Source organism: Emydura macquarii, unplaced genomic scaffold, assembly GCF_026122565.2.
Source record: "Emydura macquarii macquarii isolate MOO-44397 ecotype Brisbane River unplaced genomic scaffold, CSIRO-AGI_Emac_v2 contig_1229, whole genome shotgun sequence".
Classification (NCBI taxonomy): Eukaryota; Metazoa; Chordata; order Testudines; family Chelidae; genus Emydura; species Emydura macquarii.
Window position 1 is genome coordinate 964,635 of NW_027131366.1, and position 22,713 is coordinate 987,347.

At 42.2% G+C, this 22,713-nt stretch overlaps 1 protein-coding gene across 1 annotated transcript in view; it reads left to right on the forward strand.

Moving 5' to 3' along the window:
* The first annotated feature begins 2,934 nt into the window (after positions 1 to 2,934).
* Positions 2,935 to 22,713, forward strand: part of ITPK1 (inositol-tetrakisphosphate 1-kinase) — a 194,465-nt gene continuing 174,686 nt past the window's right edge. Inside the window, exon 1 of the mRNA XM_067547056.1 lies at positions 2,935 to 3,835. Coding sequence (XP_067403157.1) covers positions 3,741 to 3,835 — 95 coding nt within the window. The 5' untranslated portion in view covers positions 2,935 to 3,740. The remainder of the gene's footprint in view (positions 3,836 to 22,713) is intronic.

Here is a 22,713-nt window from a genome sequence, read left to right on the forward strand (position 1 = left end):
CTCTTTGGACTGTCTCCAATTTGTCCACATCTTTCCTGAAATGTGGTGCCCAGAACTGGAAGCAATACTCCAGCTGAGACCTAGTCAGTGCGGAGTAGAGTGGAAGAATTACTACTCATGCCGTACTTACAACACTCCTGCTAATGCATCCCAAAATAATGTTCACTTTTTTTGCAACAGCATTACACTGTTGACTCATATGTAGTTTGTGGTCCACTATGACACCCAGATCCCTTTCTGCAGTACTCCTTCCTAGGCAGTCATTTCCCATTTTGTATGAGTGCAACTGATTGTTCCTTCCTAAGTGTCGTACTTTGCATTTGTCCTTATTGAATTTCATCCTATTTACCTCAGACCAATTCTCCAGTTTGCCCAGATCATTCTGAATTATAATCCTATCTTCCAAAACACTTGCAACCCCTCCCAGTTTGGTATCGTCTGCAAACTTAATAAGTGTACTCTCTATGCCATTGATGAAAATCACTGATGAAAATATTGAATATTAAATCACTGATGAAAATATTGAACAGAACCTGAACCAGAACTGATCCCTGTGGAACCCCACTCATTATGCCCTTCCAGCATGACTGTGAACCATTGATAACCAGTCTCTAGCAACAGTTTCAATCCAGTTTTGCACCCACCTTATAGTAGCTCCATCTAGGTTGTATTTCCCTAGTTTTTTAAAAAGAAGGTCATGCGGGACAGTATCAAAAGCCTTATTAAACTCAAGATATACCACATCTACTACCTCCCCACTATCCACGAGACTTCTTACCCTGTCAAAAGAAAGCTATCAGGTTGGTCTGACATGATTTGTTCTTGACAAATCCATGCTGACTGTTACTTATTACCTTATTATCTTCTAGATGTTGGCAAATTGATTGCTTAATTATTTGCTCCATTATCTTTCCGGGTACAGAAGTTAAACTGACTTAATAAGCCACACTCGTTGTGGCTACAGTGAGTCAAAAGAATTTACTCAAGAGCTTTATTTATGCAGAGTCCTCTAAATCTGGTTTTGCAGAACACATTACCAGAAAAGGGTTGTGGATCCTGACAACTTGTTACAGAAAGAAATAAAACAATTACTATAAAAGCTATGTTATTTAAACATCCATAGTGTCATGTTTTCCACTTCAAAGAAAAAAAAATGGCCTCAAATTTAGATGGTTTGTTTCAGATTAAGGGAAACAATAAAGATGGAAACTTTGTATTTGCTGTGAGAGCTCACTGTAATTCAGTCTGAAATATTCTGCATCTGAATTAAAATACAAAATGACAGGTGCCTCTACATTTAAAGATGTAAAACATGGAAAAAGAATGACAACTAGAACTGGTAGGCAAACTATTTTTCCCTCTGCCAACACATTTAAATAAAAAATAGTTTTTGTCAAAAATGGGCAGGTTTTTATTGACAGCTGACAAATGTGGGGTCGTTGATATTTCAATGAAACCTCATTTTTTTAAAAACTGATTTTTTTCCCTTTCCAATAAATTCCTGTTTACTTGAAATCATTGTGGTCCAAAAAAAAAAAAAAAAAAAAAAGAGACAAATGTTCTGACTAACTCAATTGACTATTTCTCTTCATAGAGGTTCTAGGACCCCTTGAGGTGGGAGGCTCCCAAAGCTAAGGCTGCAGCCCAAGCCATCTATACTGCAATGAAACAGTCCAAATCCCATGAGCCTGAGTCAGAGGGCATAGGCCAGCTGTGGGTTTTTAACTGCAGTATATACAGCCTTAGTACCGTAGTTACATGCACCATACTTTAAATGACATGCACAGTGGCAGATCCCTGCGTCCCCCATTGAGTTCAATGGGTCTCTCGGCAGGCATGAGTTCCATTGCAGCACTGGGGCCTTAGCTACCCAAAGAGCACTGAATATGTATTCAGAAAACTGGCACAAGGGACAACATTCAAATTGAAGAGGTGATAGGAAGGCTTTCCCTGCCTCTACTGAGACTTGTTCCTATATTTGTCTAACTTCAGTCTGTTCTCAGGCTCCCAAGAGTGCCCCCAAAATTAATCAGGACTCTACGTGACCTGGGTTACACAGGAGGTCAGACTAGATAATCAGAGTAGTTGCTTTTGGCCTCATAATCTATGAAAATCTCAGGTGATACTGCATCCTGGGATGGTTTATCTGTAAATACAACATTGAATAGAATAAAAAGGGGGAGACTGAGCAGCTTTTGATCTCCAGTCTTGTCTGAAATCACTTTAGGTACAGGGAATGTTATTCCTGACTTAAAAGGAAATATATTTGTTGTCCCTGTTTTCTTCTTCTTTCAAAGGGAGACCCTTGCCAGCGGGTGCAGGAAGATGAGTTGGGGCTCAGCTGAAGGGAGCATCTCAGGTTTTTTATTTCCAATCAAAGGCAGGTAGCGTTGGGTGGATGGGGGGAATCATCCCTCTCACCGACTGCTCAGCCGTCTGTGCTAGGGGTAGCTTGTGTCCCTGGCACATAAAGATACTTGGGAAGCAGAGCAGCTTTTTGCCTTTCAGATGCCCACAGTTGCACAGAAGGGAAGATGAGAAGCTTTCTGGGGTGTGTGAATGGGGACCCCTAGCTCCCCAAAATCCTCCTCTCCCCCCCCGGCTTCATCCTCCCTTTTTACAAGTGACTCATCGTTTTTACGGTGGAAAACCCTCCTTTTCAAACAGCAGGCACCAGCAAAGCCCATTCTCCAAGAGGCCACAGGAGAGAGCGCTCGCTCTGCAGCACTCCATAGCCCTGACGGGCGGAGGGGGGCTGTGTCTTTAAGGAGCTGCAGCCCAGTGCTGCCCCCTGCAGGTCCAGCCGCAGCAGTTCTTCACGGGCTGGGTCGTCAGGCCGGGCCTGGGCTGGTTGCTGCTGCAGCAGGGGGTGGGTGCGTGGTCGAGCGGCCTAGCCGGGGAGGGGGGACTGGGGCAGCTGCTTGCGAGCTCTCCTCCTCGGAGGCGCAGCAGCCCGGCCGCGCAGCCCCGGAGTGGGTGTGTCCTGCTGTGGCCGCCCAGCCCAGCCTCTTGCTCAGTCTGGGGGTGGGGGGAGGAGGAACCGGCAGCGGGCGGCAGGAGGAAGTGGAGGCGGCTCGGTGTCGGAATAGCGGGCAAATGGAGCCGTGAGCAGCAGCAGGCGGCGGCGGCGGGGGAAGGAAGGAAGCGAGCCGGGCACAGGATACCCGCCCGGGCGTGTGCAGCCCGACGGCCGCTGCGGCTGGCCTCGGCAGCCGGGAGCAGGGGCTTGCGGGAGGCGCGGCTCCGCTGCTGCCCGGGGGGCGCTGCTCGGAGGCGGCGGCGCTGCGCCTGCTCTGCGGGCTGCTCCATTCGCGCCCGGGCGGAGGAGGAGGATTTCTGAAGGTGGAAGCTTCCCTCCCAGCCTCTCTGCTCTGCCCTGCCCGGCCGGCCGGCCTGCGAGGGGATTGCACACGAGTTGCTGCCGCTCCGCGAGAGCCTGGGTCCTGCCCGCTCCAGCCCAGCCCAGTGTCCGTCTGGGGAATATTGCTGGCGGCTTCCGAGACAGCAGCTGGGTTTGTTGTTTAAAAACCCAAGTGCGGATGAAATATTAAAGCCCCCGCCCGCGGATTTTCCTGGTTTGCCCATCTCGGGGTTCCTCGCACCCCAAAGACTGAATGATTTCCCTCTAGAGACTTCTCTTCTCTGGGCGGGGGGAGGCACCTCAGCCCCCAGCCGCTGCTAGTGTCTGTCGTCCTTTAGCCATTACAATAATTCACCTCGCTGGAGGAGGGTGAGGGAAGATGCAGACCTTTCTGAAAGGGAAAAGAGTTGGTTACTGGCTGAGTGAAAAGAAGATCAAGAAGCTGAATTTCCAGGCCTTTGCCGAGCTCTGCAGGTAAGGAACAAATCCTAGCGAGCTGTAAGCCGGGGGGTCAACCGCCTCTGTCTCGCTAGAAATTGACGCTTTCTCCCTCCCCCTCCAAAGTACATTTGACATTGTGGGTCTTCAGTCGCATCTCTAGTTACCAAATTAACATGCAATTATAATAGAATATAGTATTAGTTATAATGTAGTGTAGTATAATATAATAAAATTAATAATATTGGTTAAAACCAGGGTAACTGCTGCTTGGAAACTGAGTCATAAATTATAACAGTTTGGGTCTAGGATTGTCAAGGAGGCAATGCCTGACATGGTGGTGACGTGAAAACATGTTATTTCCTTGGGGTTCCATTGTGGGCAGGGACAGAAATGAAGTTTGGTAGCCAGGATGCATTAAATCGACCTTTATTATGACCTATGTAGGGAGATTTTTGCTAAAGTTGTTTATCATTTCCTCTAAATGGTTTACAAGGATAAGAAATCTTAAACTGTCCACAGTGTCGGTTCCCCCTAGGCTGGGAGAGTAGATAAATAGCCTGGCAGAGTGGAACTGATACCCAGGTGAGGCAGCCATGTGCCATTCTTATGGGAAAGAGAGAAGAGAGGTGTATATTGACAGTCTTCCTGGCAGATTGTATGTATGACTTCCATCTACCTACTCAGCATCATCCTCTGACCCCAAACCTGGCTTTCTGGATCTTGATCTGAAGTCTCTCTGGTTCCCTTTTTTATATGCATAGTACTAGTAATATGTCTTTAACTGGGCTGTATGCTGCAAACTTCTGAGAAACTCAAGTTTGAAGTGTGGTTTTGTGTGTGTATGTATGTGCAGATATATAGTCATGCTCTGTGCCTTGCGTATGTTTCTATTTGCACATCTCTCCTTGAGCTTTCTTGTGTTCATGATAAAGTAATCCCAATCAGACTCCATTAAGAACTTGGTGGGATTCAAAAGCAGAGCACAATGGCATCTGTTAATAAGTTCCAAATGGGTGGCTGGTTAATTTTCTTGGTATAATGCCAACATATTGGAGTTTAGAATATATTCAGTCCCTACGTAAGGTTTTATTCTCCCAGGGATGCTTAGGGGATTTCTGCATTAGTGTAAATGCATGTATCCACCTCCAGTGGTGGGATATTAGTCCTTTTAGTACAGGTTACTCTTTTATTTATATAACTACTATCACATGTAGTTACAAGGACACATGCTGTATTGCCTAATAGATTTTGTTAATAATTTGATTCCATGAGTGAACTAACAGTAAATTGTCAGATAAGAGTTTCCAACTAAACAGCAAATCTCAACTCTGATAGTTTACTAATAGACTTCCCAATTTAAAATAACTCTTATTTAACTACTGTTCCTAAACCCACTCCATTTACACACAAACTTTTAGAATTTGGTGTCATCTAGTATGAAATGCATAGTAATAGCATCGCTTATGATTAAGGAATGTTCACCACAGGTTTTTTCCTATAAAGGTGAAGGGGAAAATAGAAAACCAGTTTAACCAAATGACAGAAAAGTTGCACATCAGTTTGTGGGTTCTGATCACTTTGTATTCCGACTACTAAAATACACAGAAATAAGATCTTTGGTAAATGTAGTGTATATAAATAGATCACAAGTTCCAATTATATTTATAAAATTCCCCCCCCTCGCTTTTGGTCATGCAAACAAACTGCTTTATTAATGATTCATGCCGTGTTTTAGACTTGCCTAACAGACTTTCTGGTTCATTTTGGTGCTGTTCAAGACTATCTTAAAGTTAAAATTACACTTTTTCTTTTTCCTGTGTTCATAAAAGGATCTTACGGTTCGTGTATACCAGATTTCATAACCTAAAACTAAAAGGGCTATTATGTTAGACTCTGAACAAACACAGATTCCAGTGAACTATTTCTTTGTGCCTGGTATCCAGCGTTTTGAGACTTTTGTGTAGGAATCCAAGTTTCTCTGCTCCCCCCACCCAACCTTTTTGTTTCTCTTTCTGACTGGCTTGTAGTTATTTCATTTTCCCAGATAGCACACTTGTATTACTGTATTAGGTAACACTGCTCTATAATTTCCACACTTACTGCACAATTGTTAATGGGTGTTACAGGCACTGAAGTGAAAATAGGCCCGTAGTCTCTTTATCTACAGCTGCTGAAAGGTGGTTTAACTAAACTGGTTTTAAAAACTGGTCCGTCTGGTTTTTTTTGCCTTGTCTGAACTAGTGCTCCAACCCATTTTAAAACCAGTTAATGTTTCTGGATGCATTTCCCCACTTTAGACAAAACCTAAGAGAGGAAGGATGGCTCAGTGAATAAGATGTTAGGCTGTGAATTGAGAAATATACATTCTATTCCCTGTTCCACCACAGACTTCCTGTGTGATTTTGGGCAAGTCACTTAGTCTCTCTGTGCCTTCATTTTCCATCTGTAAATGGAGATAGCAATAGTTCTGTACCTCAGGAGGTGTTGAGGACATACAATAAAAGGTTGTGATGTACTTGGATGCTTTTGTAATAGGGTCCATATCAGTATTACAAATAGATATGGGCCTGATCCTGAGATGAGTTCCAGGAGCTCGGGACCCATTGAATTTAATGGAGAGTTTCAGGCATCAACAAAGGGCTCTTTCCTAAAAGAAGATGAGAGCTGAGTTGGTCTGTCTAGTATCAGAAAGTGAGCCATGCATCCAGGGCAATAGTGAGGCACCAAGAGTCCCAGAACTTCCCACCAAACCAGGCTAAATGGAGAGAACATAATAGCAAATTAGTTGTGGATCTGTCTGAGGCTGTACTCCGCGTCAAGGTAGATCTTGTAGTTACTCTGCATGTCCAATCACATTTGTACATTTCAGTGTCCAGGTGACTGGTGTAAGAGTGCCTGATGCTGCTGTTGTCTTTCCAGACAGTCTTTCCAAAAGAGGAAAGTGGATGAGAATTGTGCTTCTCGCACAGTAACCACGAGAATCAAATTCTGCCTGTTTCCACCAAAATGAGAAAATGGAAATGAGGGATTCAACAGAAACTCCACTTGTTGAGCACCAGTTGCCGCAATGCCTCATACGAACAAACCAAAGTGCCTTCCTACTAAGAAGTCTGCATAACAAGTCAGTCACCAATTAACAGATATGAAAAAGTGAAGGCACTAGATCCTGTTTGGAGCCTCTGTGCTACTGTAATACAATAATAACTAACAGTCTCCAGCCTGTGAATTTTCAATTAGTGTAGACAATGGCTGAATTGGTTCAGCGAAGGACCATTTTTTTCCCCTATAGAAAACCAGATGGATAAGATTTCATTATTAGGGTTCCACACAAAGGAGACATTCTTTTCATTATCTTGAGTGTTTGAGTAAGTCTTCTTACAGTGCATGTGTCATTTGTATTTAAGGCCATAGAAACTGGTTTCACAGGTCATCTAGCATGTTTGTTGCTTTAGGATAAGAATATTTTTACGCTGCTAAGAAATAACAGTGATGAATTAGAGCATTGCACACACACATTCCCCCCTTTCTTCCCAAATTCGCTGTACCTGTTTTTCTTTTTCTTTTTTCTTTTCAGGTAACTGATCTGTGTGAGTCCAGCTGGCTCCTGTTTTCTTAAGGCACAGTTACCCTTTCTCTCCAATTCTTACAGCCTGGCTTCTGTGAAGAATTTAGCTGCCCTTTGTGCAGTTAAACCTCCCTAGTAACATTTTATAAGCTACCAGTCTTAGTAAACCAACCTCATAAAACAGGGGTAAACACTACTGTCATTGCTATAGATTGATGAGTGTGTTTTTCTCTGTTTTGAACTTTATTAATGTGTTCTGTGCTTATTGGATTATACACAAGAGGCCAAATGTGAGATTTGATACAGAGATTTAGGAATAATTCTGATCTGAGAATATTAAATTAAGCAGTTTCTTTATATAGCAAACCATTAACTATATTGTATATCTTTCCAGGAAGAACTCAGGGTATTTTCTTTAACCTTCGCTCCCCACAAAAAACTAAATGCTACTTTTGTTAAATGCACGGCTTGTGCCAGTTGGCTTTAAAGACTGTAGAAGCTATAAAAATTAAACATAGACATGCTGATCAATAGCTCCCATTGTTGCCTATGCTGGTGTGCAATATTATATCATGAGAAGTAGATGGGCAATTGGGGGCAGGGGAGAAGTAAGCTTCTTTGTCTGTAACGCTCACCAATAGCTGCAAGCGGTCAGATGTTAGAAATTATACTGAAGATAGGAGTGAACTACTGATGACCTTTTGGGGACATGGGGGTTCAGTGCTCCTTCTGGGATCCCTGCTTCTTCTTCCCAATAGGCTGCACAGCAGGGAAATGACCTTTCTTCCAGTCATGGAAAGATGGAGGTACACTGCCTCTTGAAACCACAGTGAACACTTGCCACAGGGAAGTGAGAGGATCGTCTTCCTCCACCCAAAAGAAAGTTTACTGCAGGATGTTTGCTATATACTGGGATTCTAACTACTACTCCATGGGATCACAAAGTACAGCCACTGGGCTGCAGGAGTGGCTCAAACAATCAATATCTTCTTTGCATGACTATGTTTAGTGGACTAAGTAATTTACCTTAGGTTAAGGAGCCAAGAGTCCTTTTGCTGGTACATCTTTTTCCACAAAACAGTTTGATTTGAAATGAAGTGCGGTAGGAAACAATAATAAATATGGCCTCTTTATATTGCAGAAGGTTCCTGAAAAGTAGTTCCTGGTATGTACAAATGTTAATTCCTGTCTCTCTGCTTCCAATTTTGTTGGCTCCTTACTAATTCAGAAACCACCACTCTTGGCTTTGGAGAGGGAGGACCCAACGTTTAAATGTAAGCAACTTTCTCTAAAACAGAGTTTTCATCTGAGGTGAGATTTTAGGGTTGGTGTGGTTACAAGACAACCCCAGAAAGTTAAGTGTTTGAACTGCTTTAATGTACCATATTAGGGGAATAAAGATAGATACCGTACGTCCTGGGATAATCCAGATAACACGCCTGAACACTTGACAAATTCCTTTAAGATGACACTGAACATATCTAATGAAACAGTGGAGCAAGGCATCTGAAATGCAGATGAAGAAAAAATAAGCATCTGCATTGGATGCGTCCAGTCTATCACTACGTGAAACACACTCTTCTATTGGTGCATTCTTCTTCTTTTCCCCTTTTTTTTTCATTCATAAATCCAATAATCCACAAACAATGGTTCTATTGGTGTGGCTGGACCTTAGCTTTATTCAGAAGGAATTTTGCCCTCTACCTGATCAGATGTAATCATAGCTAACACTTCTATAGTGTCTGATAGCTTCAAAGTACTATACAAACTTTAGCTAGTCTTCATAGCACTCAGAGTAGTAAGTAGTAGTATCCCCATTTTACAGCAGAGGAAAATGTATTTAAGTGTGTGGTGGTTTTCTTAAATATGTCTCAAACTGACAATTTTAGGGTTCCATTTTTGAGGTTTCTGTGACTTCCGGCTCAATTAGCTCATCTTGCAAGTTAAAAGGTGTTTATTCCTCCTTTGGGATATAAAAGTCAAACTGATTCTTGGTTAGTGTGGGAGCACTGGTAATAACAGTTCTGCAGTTGGAACTGAAGGAATGATTCCCATGAAATGTGTCAAAATAGAATCCAGCTTGCTTTCCTATAGCCACAATGACTTTGCAGGGGTAACAGGTTTATTGAGATCAGTAAAATTGGCAGCTTTGACTTTGAAGGCCCTTGGGGCCTCCTCTATAAAGTGAGAAGGTGTCACTTTTCTGGTCATAACTGCACATTTAACTGAGTCATTGGCAGAGGCAGATCTAAAGCTTGGAAGCAGGGTCAACTCACACAAAGGTGCTGAATTTCACCCCAGGAAGGGCAAGCTGAAATGACGGTTTGATCTTTCTTGATCTTGTGCTGCATAGTTAAGGGTATCATTTGCTCCATGCTTACTGAGAGCTCTGTGATGGTAACTTGTAAGCCCCCAGGGAAATGGGAGGTTCCCCCCTTTATTACAGCCATTGCAGGTTGTTGTTTCTCTTTTTCAACAAGAAAGTTCCTTCCACTATTTTCCGAACACACCAGTTCTGCGCACTCATCCTGGTCCTCTTTCCCATGCATTCCCTTGTGGCACTGAACCCCGCCTGCTCCAGCTGGCAAATGAAAGAGTTTGTGGCAGGTGGGATCGGGAGTGGAGGGTAGGAGAAGGTGGAACACAGAGCGCTTGGCCTCGCAGTTATTTTCCAATGGACTGTGCCCAAGAACTTTGGCTCCTGCATCTTTGCTCAATCTATTAGACTGGGGTGGCCAAACTTACTGACCCTCTGAGCTGCATATGATAATCAGTTGTTCGAGACCCTCAAGACATGCACAACCTTTACACGTTCATTTAAAAAATATTAACATCCTACTTACTGTTTCACGGCTAATTACTGCTAGAGCTAGAGGTCTTACGGGTTTCCATCCTGGTCGTAAGTCTTTAGAAATCCGGTTGATATGTTGTCAAGGTGGTACAGTGGAGCTCGATCAGATGTTGTGCAGTCCTTACAAATCAATGTTTTGATTTTACAAACTTCGTCATGGAGTACATCAATTCACAGCAGCATGTTGTGCCGAAAATTGAAATGAGTCTCACATTAGTCGTCTTGAGTTGAGGATGCTTCATTCCTGGCACTTGCTTCCAGAACTCGATTGTAGACTGATTTATGCATCATCTTTAGAGCTTGGTCCTCCTGGAGTTCCAAGAGTTCCATTTCTACAGTAGATGTTTCCATAACCATGGAATTGGACAGCCAACGTTGATCCCATCAACCATGAATGGATTTACAAACAAGGCAAAGCAGGATCTCAGCTTCTGCAGGTCTTCAAACCTGGCCTGAAAGTCCTCAAACAGTCCTTGTAATTGTGATCTTCTTTGATTTCAGGGAATGTATTTACCTTACTCTTGATATGGGGAAAGTAATTGAAGTCTCTTGACACTGTCTATTTGCAGAAGCTTTAACTTGTTCTGGAAGCTGAAGACTGTCTGAGTAAGGTCAGAAATAATCTTATCCTTCCCTTCGAGTGCCAAGTTGAGAGTTTGCAAAAGCTGCATATCAGCGAAAACAACAGATCCTGCATCCATTGCTCATCTTACAGTTGTGGATAGGACTTTTTCTTTTCTTCAAGGAAAGCATTGATAGGCTCCAACAGTTCCTCAAACCTGTTTAAGACATTGCACAATACAGTAGAAAGAGACGTCATTAGGACTGTCTTCAAGATCCAGCCCTTCAATGAAATTTTTGAACTGTCAATGGGTCTTCTCTTTCGAGTGGATAAAATCGACAATTTCTAGAACTGTTTTCCTAACATTTTCGTATTTGAAATATCTGCCTGTGAGATGTTCATGATGGATGATGCAATGAACAGGGAGAAACTCTGGAAATTTGGTATTGCTTTTCAAGAGTCTATTAAGGCCTGCTTTTTTCCTCATTATTGCAGGATTATCCAGCGGTACATCAACATTTGCCAATGTTTTGTCAAGTGCATTCTTTACATCAACACTGCGGGTTCTTTCTTTTAGTGCCACTAAGTCCAACATTTCTTCTTTCACAATTATATCTGTGGAAACATAGCAAACAAATATTGCTATTTGTGGTTTATCTTGTATATCTGTGGATTTGTTGACAGCTGGGCTGAATGCTAGAGAATTCTATAGATTGTTTTGCATCTTGCTTGCATCATCAGTACTGATCTGAGAGAGGCACAAAATTGGAATTTGCTTTATTAGTTGTTGAAGTTTTGTGTTACTTGGATCTAAAATTGCAACCATTTCTGCAATATTCTTCTTAACAAATTCTCTATCACAATATGGACCTTTAACATGAGCAATATTCCATAACAAAACTAGCTTCAGTCTTTGTCAGCTTTCTTACTGAACACTCAGAGAGTGACTGTTGACTGTTTTAAACATAATTTCAATGCAGTTATCTTGTTTTTCCTTAATTCTGATTCAGGAGGGTATTTAGAGGAAGAGTTATTGGGATTCGTTTTGTAGTGGCATTTCAAGCTGCTTGCTTTGTAGTGAGTGAGCAAGCAGATAAGGCACAGGGGTTTGTCATCTTTAACAGTGAATGCAAAATTTTTCTCCCGTTCTGGCTTAAAACTTTGGTTTTCTTCTTCGTGCTTGCTTTTCTTAAAATTTGAGGATGTCATTGTCATCAATGAAATTAACATAGGGTTAACACTTAAATCTGAAACTATTCAAATGCAACTTATGAACAGTAAACACAGTCAGTATTCTGCAGAATGCAGGGAGATCAGGAGCACATGAGGTCCGCACAGCACAATGTCTGAATACAGAATGATGCAATTTCCTGATATAATGCCCATGTTCAAACATCTCTTGGTTTCATTCTTTGCATACCAGACTGGGGGGAGTGAGTTCGGGGCTTCTGCCCTGTGGTGGGGATGTGGGTTTTGGGGCTTCAGCCCCGAGCCCTGGCAGGTGCGCTCCGAGGGGCTGAAGCCCCGAGCTCCTCCCCCACCTTTAGGCTGGTAGGTGGAGGATGGGGAGAGTGGCAGGGGCTCCGTGAGCTGCACTTTAACTGTAAAAGAGCTGAGGTGGGGCTACCTCTGTATTAGATGATGCTGCATCTATGTTTGCGGAGGGAAGGAGAGGAGTGAATTCTGGCCATACCGCTCTTTGACATTTGGGTGCTAAGCATCAAGAGTATCCCTTTTAAAATGTGTAAGAACAAGAGTTTCCTTCTCCAGTCTGGAAAATCCATGTTAAAATGTCATTTTCCTGGTGATAGTCTCTTTGCTAATTATATCCAGAGCATCTTAAAGATGTGTGGACCATACTGAGGAACAGTGAAGACCAGAAGCTATTTCTCTGTGCAGTTTCTCAAAAGCAATTTCACTCCATATGGAATCCTTTGGACTTTGACAAGCAAGATCATTGTTACAAAGATAATAATGATTTGAAACCTATTATGTTACAGTCTAATTAGGGAGCTAAAGTATAAGGGGTATATGCAGTAGACAACCTGCGCCGCCGCGCCCGCCGCCGCCCCCCCCCCCCCGCGAAAAGTGTTAGAATGGAATGGCTGATGAGGCTGTAACATTGAGGTTTTTAATATTTACACTGTGCTCCTGTACCTTCAGTGGAAACAGTATTTGGCAACATCAGCTTGTTTCATCTTTCATTTGATTTCATGTTGGCTCACAATTCCCCTGACAGTTACAAACACCCTTGAAATTAAGGAGATTGGGAGAGGGGGTTGGAAATGGACTACCTCAGCTTTGATTTAAAGGACTATATGCAATCATGCCCTCAAGTCTTCAACTATTCTCTGGGAGGATTTGGATCTATCATTGCTGTTAATTTCCAGTGGAAATTGGGTCTCCAAATCCCCATAAGTGGCTTTGAAAATTCTGTCCTATATCCACAAATTCTTATCCTGAAATATATTCAATAATTTAATTAGTCTTTGTATTGTAAATGTAAAGGCTGTAATCAGTTTTTAGAAGTTACTAATGCCTAGGATTCCCCACTCGTGTTACCTATTTAACAAGCACTAAAATGGCAGAGCATACTGAGAAGTGAACGATTTAGTGAGTTATCCTTGGCAACAATTGGTCAGCAATCTGAAGCTGTGCAACATTGGGTTTAGGTGTGCATGGATAGTGTGGTGAGTCCATTATAGTCTGAAAACTAAAGGTATGTATGCATAAAACCACACTGTATCCAGTGCGGTTCTAGCTAATTATTAGCACCTTTCACTCAAGGATTTTAAAATGCCTTACACATGTTGAAGTAATCTTCACAGCATAAGTATTGTGCCTGGTTGTGGGAAGAGACAGGACAGAGACAGAGAAGTTGAGTCCAGGACACAATGTAGTTTAGGGTGTTTCTACATGGAGCAGCAATGCACGGTAAAGAGGGTGTAATTTCTAAACTGCACTAACGTGTTAGGCAGCAATTGGTCCGTGTGGACTCTGCTGGTGTGCACTAAAAATTCTCGAGTGCTTTAAGATAATATAACAGCACAACATTCAAGTGACTAGAGAACTTGTAGTGTGTACTAGCAGGTTCTACGTGGACCAGTTAGTGTGCCAACACATTAACGTGTTTTAGAAGTCACACCCCGTTAAACTGTATTGCCGCACAGTGCAGACAAGCCCTTACTGGCAGAGCTGTGAATGAAACCCAGATTTTCTGTCTCCCATTTCTGTGTGGTGTTTTTTTTTTTTAGCAGAACACCATCTTCCCCTCTCGTGTATACCTAGTGTTTGTGGATTTACAATACGTGTACGTGAACATATGTGTAGTTAGTAAAACAAAAGGCTTCAAACATCTGAAAGACGTAGGGTGTAATCGTAGCTCCATTGAAATCAATGAGAAGTTTTGCCATTTTCACCCGTAGGTTTGCACTGCTTAACTTCACATTGTTTCAGTATTTCACTCATGCCATTTGCACTGGAAATTTTAACAAGTATTGTTTCTGTAAAGTTTTCTATGTACTGTTGGGGAAGAGGCTGGAAAAGTTGGTGAGCTTCACCCTACAAAAAACGTTAAATAAAAATGCTAATTTGCCACCTTTGTGTTGCTTAAAACTTGTAGTCTGTCATATTGGGTAGAAGAAGGAAAAATAATTTGGACACTTCTTGAGAGTTCAGCATATTGATGAAACTGCTGCTTTCAAGTATATAATAATGTTTAATGACCACTCCCTGTCTAACCTTGCTAAAGGTATCTGCAAGTTGAGATTATCAGTTAATAGCTAACTGAACAAATGGGTGTGTGTAGGGGGTTTGTTTGTAATTGGCCACCCTCATCCCAACCACAGTGATAAAATGCTTCGTGTCTCACTGTGCCACTCCTAAATGACTTCTACAGTTACAAGAACCGATATCATAGTTCAGCTCATTCTTTATCTTGTCGGCGTGGTTTCATTATGAGGGCATAAAGGGCAAGTGTTCAGATGGGAAGGCCAGGATATATAATTGGCTTCAGCAATATACAATGCACTATATTAGCAATATATTTACAAATCCAGCAATTTCTACAATGATGACACTTAAGAAATATCTTAACGTGTACTATTTTAAATGTTTCAATGAGACTCTCTAGTATTTCCCTTTAACCTTTTTAGGTTCAAATACAGAGAGATGTATGTAAATAATAATGGATCTTACTCCTTCTCCCTGTTTGTATTGCTCCTGGATGCCTCAGTCAGGGCTCAGGGCCCCACTGTACATGTACATAACAAAAAGAGTCCCTGCTCCGAAGGCTGCTTTACAATCTTAAAACCAATCCTGCAATTTGGGAAGGGAGAAGGGGTACCACTGCACCCATGTGAAGCCTTGTTCAAGTTAGTGGGGCTCTCCATTGGTACAGCAGTCTGTTGATGCATTGGTACAGCAGTCACCTGTTGACATTTGCAGGATCAGGGCCTAAGAGTGTGACAAGAGGACACATGGCTACAACAAATAGTTGGAGTGGGAGAGAGTACGAGGTACTAGTAAGATTAGTGGTCATAGCACATCAGAAGCCTAGCCAGTTTGGGGTATTTTGTAGGCAGAGGTGAGAGATTTGAAGGATACAGGTGTGTTCTTGTCCCTTTTTAGGCTTGGTCCTTGGCCTTGCTATGATTTGGGTTTTTTTTGTTTGTTTTTGTTTTTGTTTTTTTTTTAAGGAAAAAAAATTGTTTGCAAGGAATTTTGAAGTTGCTACCATTTTGCAGGGTTCAAAAGGTAACCAGTTTAGTGTTAGGTTTTTTGAAATGGTTATAAACACTTTATTTTTCAAAAACACATTTTTTGATAAATGAAAAGTATTAATTAACTTTCCAATGAAAACGGGTTGCAAAAAAATTAATGTCCAACAACTTCTCAACCATTTTTGTTTTGAGGAAAAGTGTGGGGTTTTTTTTTTTTCTTCACCATCATAGTATGGCCTGTTTAGAAGAAAAGTCAGCCAGTCTGTCTTTATCCTTGTTCTAAACAGTCATCAAATATTGCGTATCCCAGAACAGCAGTAAGGGCTTTTGTAAAATGCACACGCATGTACACGACTTTTAGTGAAAGACAGAAAAGAGCCAGGACTCCTGAGACACAGTTACTTGGCTAGGTTTAGATGATTATGGTAACTGATAGTGTCTTTCACAGATCAAAGTACAGTATTATACAGGAGCAACATGTACCTTTCTGTAGTCCAGGAAGTACAACTCTTGTTTCAACTCTAAACAAAATCTGTGTTTGTCCTTTAATGTTGAGAACCTGCAACGTCTTTTGTTTTCTGTTATTGCATCAAACCAGCACTGAGAACTATTTAGAGTCATGAAAGTTTCCGGGTCCTTGTACCGACGACACTCAAATGAGCTTTGGTTACTAAAGAAAAACAGACTTAAATGTGTTAGGTCTGGCTGGAAGACAAGAATTCCATTTTGTGACAGATTTTGAGGTTTTTGCATTTGGTTCCATTGAGACGTTTCAAAATTTTTGTTTTAAAAAAAATAGAGTTCATCCCTCCTCTCCCACTCCCGAACAGTAGCTAGTTGTCTGTTGTTTAGGACACTCACCTGGGATGTGGGAAACACAGATTCAAGTCTCAGCACTCACTGACTGATTCAGATCAAGAACTTGAATCTGGGTCTCCCAGATGTGTGCCCTGACCACTGGATTATTAGCTATTCTGTTCTCCTCTCTGTTTTTTCCTGATGAAAATTTTGTCAAAACAGATACATTTCTGCAAAAAGTGTTTTGGTTTTGATAAATTTGAATTTTCTGGGGGAAAAAGTTGTCTCAGTTTCAGACCCGTTCAAGTTTGCATAATGAATGCACCACTGAAAATGTTCTGAGATTGTGCTTTGCAACAGTGAATGAGAGAAAAAAACAAAACAAAAACACAAACACACTGGTCTAAAGTTGTTGTTTCATCTAGACCCTGCATGTAGCCTGATGTGTATGGATAATCAAATTCAGTGCTTTCATACTGTTTTCCCTCTTCTTTTTTCAAGGTAAGTGATGATGCATCTTTGCTTCTGGGGTTAGTGTCCAATGTAGAACAGAGTACTGGTAATTATGCTGTGAGAAGCTCTCTTTGAGGCCACAATGGTAGAGCCATAAATGGTTGGGATTTAGTTATGCTTGCAGTTTGAAGGAGTGGGGAGATGAGTTATAGATGAAACTTATTCTGTGGATAAAGAGGGCTTAATTCACTAGAGCGGTCAATCTGGCACCTTTCATAAGCAGTAAAAGAACATTTCTAAAGAGTGTGTGTTTGTGGGGGAAGGCCTGTCCCTTTTAGGATATCTTCTAGTGAATGCTAACCTTCGCCTCTAGCTGAAAAAAAACTAAGAGTAACAGGAGGAGGAAAAAAACCTATATAAATGGAAAAGTACACATAAGAGCTGCAGCAATTTAAGGCAGACCTACAGTGCAAAGGCCATATGATTATAAAGCATGGTTGCCTCTTGCAATCATTTGAAGGAAAAAATGAATTTGAAGGAATCATGAATCTTTTGCAGACATTTTTCCTGATTTTTATGCTGTATTCAAAATTTAAAAAAAAAAAATTCAGCTGTTCTAATTATAGTTTAAAAAAGAGTGTGGTGTTAGGTGGGAAAACATCTAAGCAAGGTTTTTCCCCTTATTTTTGTCCTTTCAGTTTGGAATGACATTCTAGGCTTTGAGCTCCCATCATCTGTTTGAGAGGGAGTTAGTTTCTCTCCATGAAAATGTGGATAAAAGGGGGAGTGGAAATCCTGGCTGGCTAGCTGATTTAACAAGACATCAAAACAATTGAAAGTATGTTTAAGCTGTCACTCATTGAAAATAACTCATGTTCTTTTTAAAAAAAATAAAGCTCTCTAGCTTGGTTCTCTTCTGATTCCTTTGCTGGAGGAGTTCTAAGGTAGCTCCAGGATTTGTGCAGCGCACAGGTTTGCTGATCTCAACTGCTCTGCGCTTAGGAGCAGTGGAACTGTCCACAGCAATGGGGAAACTCTTGTGTTTGGGGACAGGGATTTCTTGAGGATGAGCACAAACCTATGGAACAAATGTATGTAGGAGCCTCACCGCTTTCCAGTCCAAATGCAAAAATGCACCCTCTTTGCCCTTGTTTTCTCTCAAAGCAATCCATAAGGTATCAGTTCGTATGTATAGCTAATCAAAACCAAACAGGTTCATAAAGTACAACTTCATACATCTGTCCCTGGGGGAAGGGCACTGGAGTGGAGAGGAAACTTTACTTCATTGATGTTTGTCTACTTGTATGTTTTAAAACTTGGAAGAGCACTTGGGTGTCATGTTGATGGTCATGGTGTAAGTGCCTGGATAGAATAGAACCTGAGTCTCCCATATGGCAATGTGGACCTCTGCTGCTATGATGCTGGCATGACCTAGAAGTGATCATGTGAGAAATAAGTAGGATCATATTGGTGTTTTTATTCTATATGATAAAAGAGGAAAAAACCTCTATTTTGGGCCCAACTGTGGGGCGTCAGGTGTTGTGTTTACAGATGACGCTTTCTTTCTCATGTGGAGGGCATGTTGACATTAAATGGTTATTTTAAAATTAAATACTTGTATAATACCTCAGTATGTGCTGTGGGGACCGCAAGGTCTCTTGCGCGTAACTTTTCTACCCCACTGTATGCTCTTTATGCTACTGTGGGCAACAGTTTCCTCAGCAGCCTGGCACCTTGTGTTTGCTGACAGTGACATTGTTTGGGAGGAGGCTGGCACAGTGCACTTTTGCTATGATTTGCTCTGTTTTTCATACAGTCAGTTAACATGACACTTAAATTGCCAACAAGGAGTAGGGTTCAGTTTTTGTCTGCTGCTACAGGAGTAATAAACGATCACGACTCGAATTGCAAGCAATTAGAGACAAAACCTTTTTTCAGAGTTTGCTCTGTGCTTTTGTCAGTGCTTTGTGTATAGCCCGTTACATTGCTTCCCTTCTATTTTTGGTTTCTCCTCTTAGTATAGGTGTTTCTCACAACAATAGGGAGGGCAAAGAAATGTCTTAAATATGAGAAAAAGTACTTGTGCAATCATAAAATTTGGCAGGGGGACTCATGGACAGGTGTAACTATTTCAAATTCGTTTTAAGACAAACTACTTTATCTACTTTTTAAAAGTTTTCAAACTGACTAATTACAAATTGGTTTTGTTCCTTTGAGTGAGAACTGCTGTGTTAGCAAGCATCATGGTGAAACTCATCTAGTTTTTTAAAAACAATTGCAGTTACCATAATTAATAATCTCTATTGTTTATATGATGCAGCACATCTTAAAAGGAAGGTGTGATCCAGTGGTGTGAGCAAAGGATTAGAAGATGAAGTCATGAGTTCTAAACCGAGCCCTTCAATTGACTTCTCTTGGGCAAATCACTTACCTTTCTGTCCATATGTAAAGTGAGGATCCCTTCTGTCTGGACTGGAAGAGCTGTTGTGCAGATTGATTAGATAGATGTTTGTAAAGTGGTTTGGACTTGAAAAGTGCTAAGTATTCCTATTATCAAAGCACAGTATAAACGCTAATCCTTGCTTTTTAGATTCAGAGTCCAGTCCAGCACCCACAGATATCAATAGAAGACTGTGCGTCGACTTCACTGGGAACTCTGTCCCATTTCTCTCACACACCCAGATACCTTCTCCCCATATTTGAGAATCCGAGATACAGTGCAGGATGGTGGGGAGTTATTTTTCATGACCACATACAATTGAAGACTGGGACATGGCTCAAATTAGAGCTGAGAACTGTCTCCCATGCTAGTTCCACTAAGATTTTGCTGCCTCTCTAAAGTTATAAATCAGTAAAACAGGATTTCAAACCTGTTCCAAATTAATATCATTACTGTGGCAGGTGGTCATTGAGTTGTGCTACTAGGATACCTTTTTAAGCACGTTCTGAATACTTGTTTGGCCCAGGGAAATATTCTGTGTAGTAGTCTCAAATGTTTTTGCAGCGTCAAGTACAGTACTCACATTTCCTGTCTCTTGGTACTCCTGCCTCCTTTTCTTATGCTGAGTGATTTGTGTGTGTGTGTGTGTGTGTGTGTGTGTGTGTGTGCGTGCGCGCGTGTGCACGTACGTGCACGATATGCACAACTGCTCTTACAATGTGTTGTCTGCTGCCTTTAGTGAGGGATTTTAGCAGAGGATAGTCACTCCTAGAAGCGTAAACAGTGCATTTAAACTTTTTTCTTTTAAATCAAAGCAAATTGCCATTTGTGGGCAGCGTTTTCCTTTTTGTGGTGCAGCCCAATAGTGCTATTTAACACGTCAGTGAGAGTGGGATCTTGGTGAAGCGTACATATTATTCATTCTTTAAACTGTGAAACCCTGCCTCTGTGTAGGTGTCTTTAGCTGGCAGTAGGACGTCAGAAGAGAGTTATTGGAGGCTTTTATGAAGATAGAGTGACTAGGGGCTGTCTTATGCTAGCCTGACCTTCTTTGCTGTAGCAAAAGCTTGTTAAAGAGTTGATTTCCTTTTCTTCACTATAACCCAGTTAGCTGCCCCCTGAGTGCCCCCTTGTGGCCAGGGGTGCCTCTGCAGGGCCCTGCCTCTCTTTTCCCCTTCTTCAGGGCTCTTTAAACAAACTCAACAGTCTCTCTCATCCAATCGCAGGCCTTCTTGGGGTCTGATTTTTGTTTTTAATTACCGCAAAGTTCCAAAACCCAACCAACCAACCAAAAATCTTCCACCCTCCCTGAGGTATTCTCTCTTTCTGGGCTCTGGTCAGCTGGAGAAGATGCAAGGCTTTGCCTGCCTTCTTACCCAGCCCTAGCTCCCTTCCTTGGGTACTCTAGGAGACCATCTCTCCCTGCAGCTTTACTCTGCAATTACTCTTCTAGCGCTGCACTCACAGAAATGCCCTCTGATCCTTTATAGCCCAGGGGCAACCTCACCTCCTTAATCGGCTCAGCTTGGAGCACTTGCTCTGGCACAGGGGAGCTGGGCTTTTTATGCCACCCTGTGACATTCCCCCTATATATTTCCTCTGCATGTGAAAATCTTTCGTCCCTGAGAATGTCAGGAAATTAAATTGTTTACTCAAAACGTCTGATGTCTGTTGTGAACGCCTACACAAGCCCAGGAAAGCGTTGAGACATTCCTTCGCGCAAGCCCAGAAGAGTGGGAGCTGTATCTTTTCATCAGAACTGTAAATGTAAAGTTCACCCACAGAGTTTGCTAGGCACTCTGCCCAGACCATTTTAAAATGAGACTAAAATCCTACATTGTTCTAGCCATGTTGGTCCCAGGATATTAGAGAGGCAAGGTGAGGGAAGTATTACATGTTACCTCGTCCACCTTGTCTCAATAAAATCCTATGGATGTATAAATGTACTGTGAACAATTTAAATCTCTTGGAGGACATTCCAAGTACTCTCATGTGCTCACAAATATTTCAAGCATTATTTAAAATTACTGAAATGAAATGGACCTCTGATTGAGGTTAAATGGCAGAGGAAAGGTTTGTGGTGGAGACACAGGAATCAGGAGTCAGTGTTGCGGTAGGAGAGGGTCTATTCTTGGCTCTGTCATAGGCTTTATTGTCATTTAGGCAAGTTGGTTAATCTTTTTGTACCATTGGGTGTGTCTCCTTAAGGGATTTAATCTGAAGCTCTTTGATGCATGCCCAGCAGCTCGCAGTATGCGAGTCACACCAGTAGCGTGCACACGTAATGCCTGCTCTGTTTTCAATTTGCATGGTGTAAACACACGGCGTCTGTTTGTTGTGAACTGAGGGGTAGCGTTTTTCCAGTGCCATCTTAGGGTACTTTGCTTCACTGCTGAGCAGCATGAATCCTGAGATTGTTTGTACTGTGAATTGAGGGAAGCCAAGTGGATTCAAATTAAAAAAAAAAAAATCTGTTTCCACTGTCTCTGCGCCATACTTCCTTTCTGGACTGGCTTGTACCATTTTTGAATTACAGTACTGTCAGCCAGCACAGGGCCAACAATCCTCCAGGCTGCAATGGTGACAAGAGCAAATATGCACAGGCTGCTTGTGCTGTGTTGCAGCAGTTAGGGATGGACAAGATCTGTATTGGACTGTGCCTGCTGCACCACCAACCAGATGATGCAGGAGCAGGAGAATATCCTGCGGCAGCAACAACAGGAGGATACTCTGCAACTGATGGCAGCAGGATGAGGTGGACCGGTTTCTGGATCACCTACGCATCATTCAGTGCCATTTCTGGGCCTGGGAAACAAGTGTGGATTGGTGGGAGTGGATTGTTTTGCAGAGCTAGGATGACCAGCAGTGACGGGAGACCTTCAGAATGAGGAGAGCAATCTTTTTTTAAGATCTAGGCAGAACTGACCAGACGTTTTCGTGAGAGCAGACCAACTTGAGGTGCTCCATACCATGGAGAAACAGGTTGCTGTTGCAATCTGGAAGCTGGCCAATCCAGAATGTTGCCAGTCTGTAGCCAACCAATTTGGTGTGGGGAGATCAGCTGCTGGGGCTATTCTCATGCAGGTCTGCTATGCCGCTGTCTAACTGGATCATGAAGCTGGGTAATGCTCAGGAGATTGATAGCTTTGTATGTGTGGAGTTCCAAAACTGTATTGGGGCAATTGGTGGAGCCCATATACATATGAGACTCCTCCTTCCCTCCCCTGCCAGGATGCAGAGTTTATAAACAGAAAGGCATATTTTTTTCGGGTGCTCCAAGGACTGGTAGGTCACTGTGGCAGGTTTACAGATGTAAATGCAGTGTGCTCTGGGAGGATGATGATCCATGATGCTAGGATCTTTTGGAACTCGATGCTGTTTAAATTAATGGAGGAAAGGATGTTTGCTCCCAGGAATGGTGTGGGCGTTAATGGTTTGGAGATTGGCCCATTTATTCTGGGAGACCCGGCTCATCATCTGATCCCCTAGATAAAAGGCCATACACTGGCTGCTTGGACAGA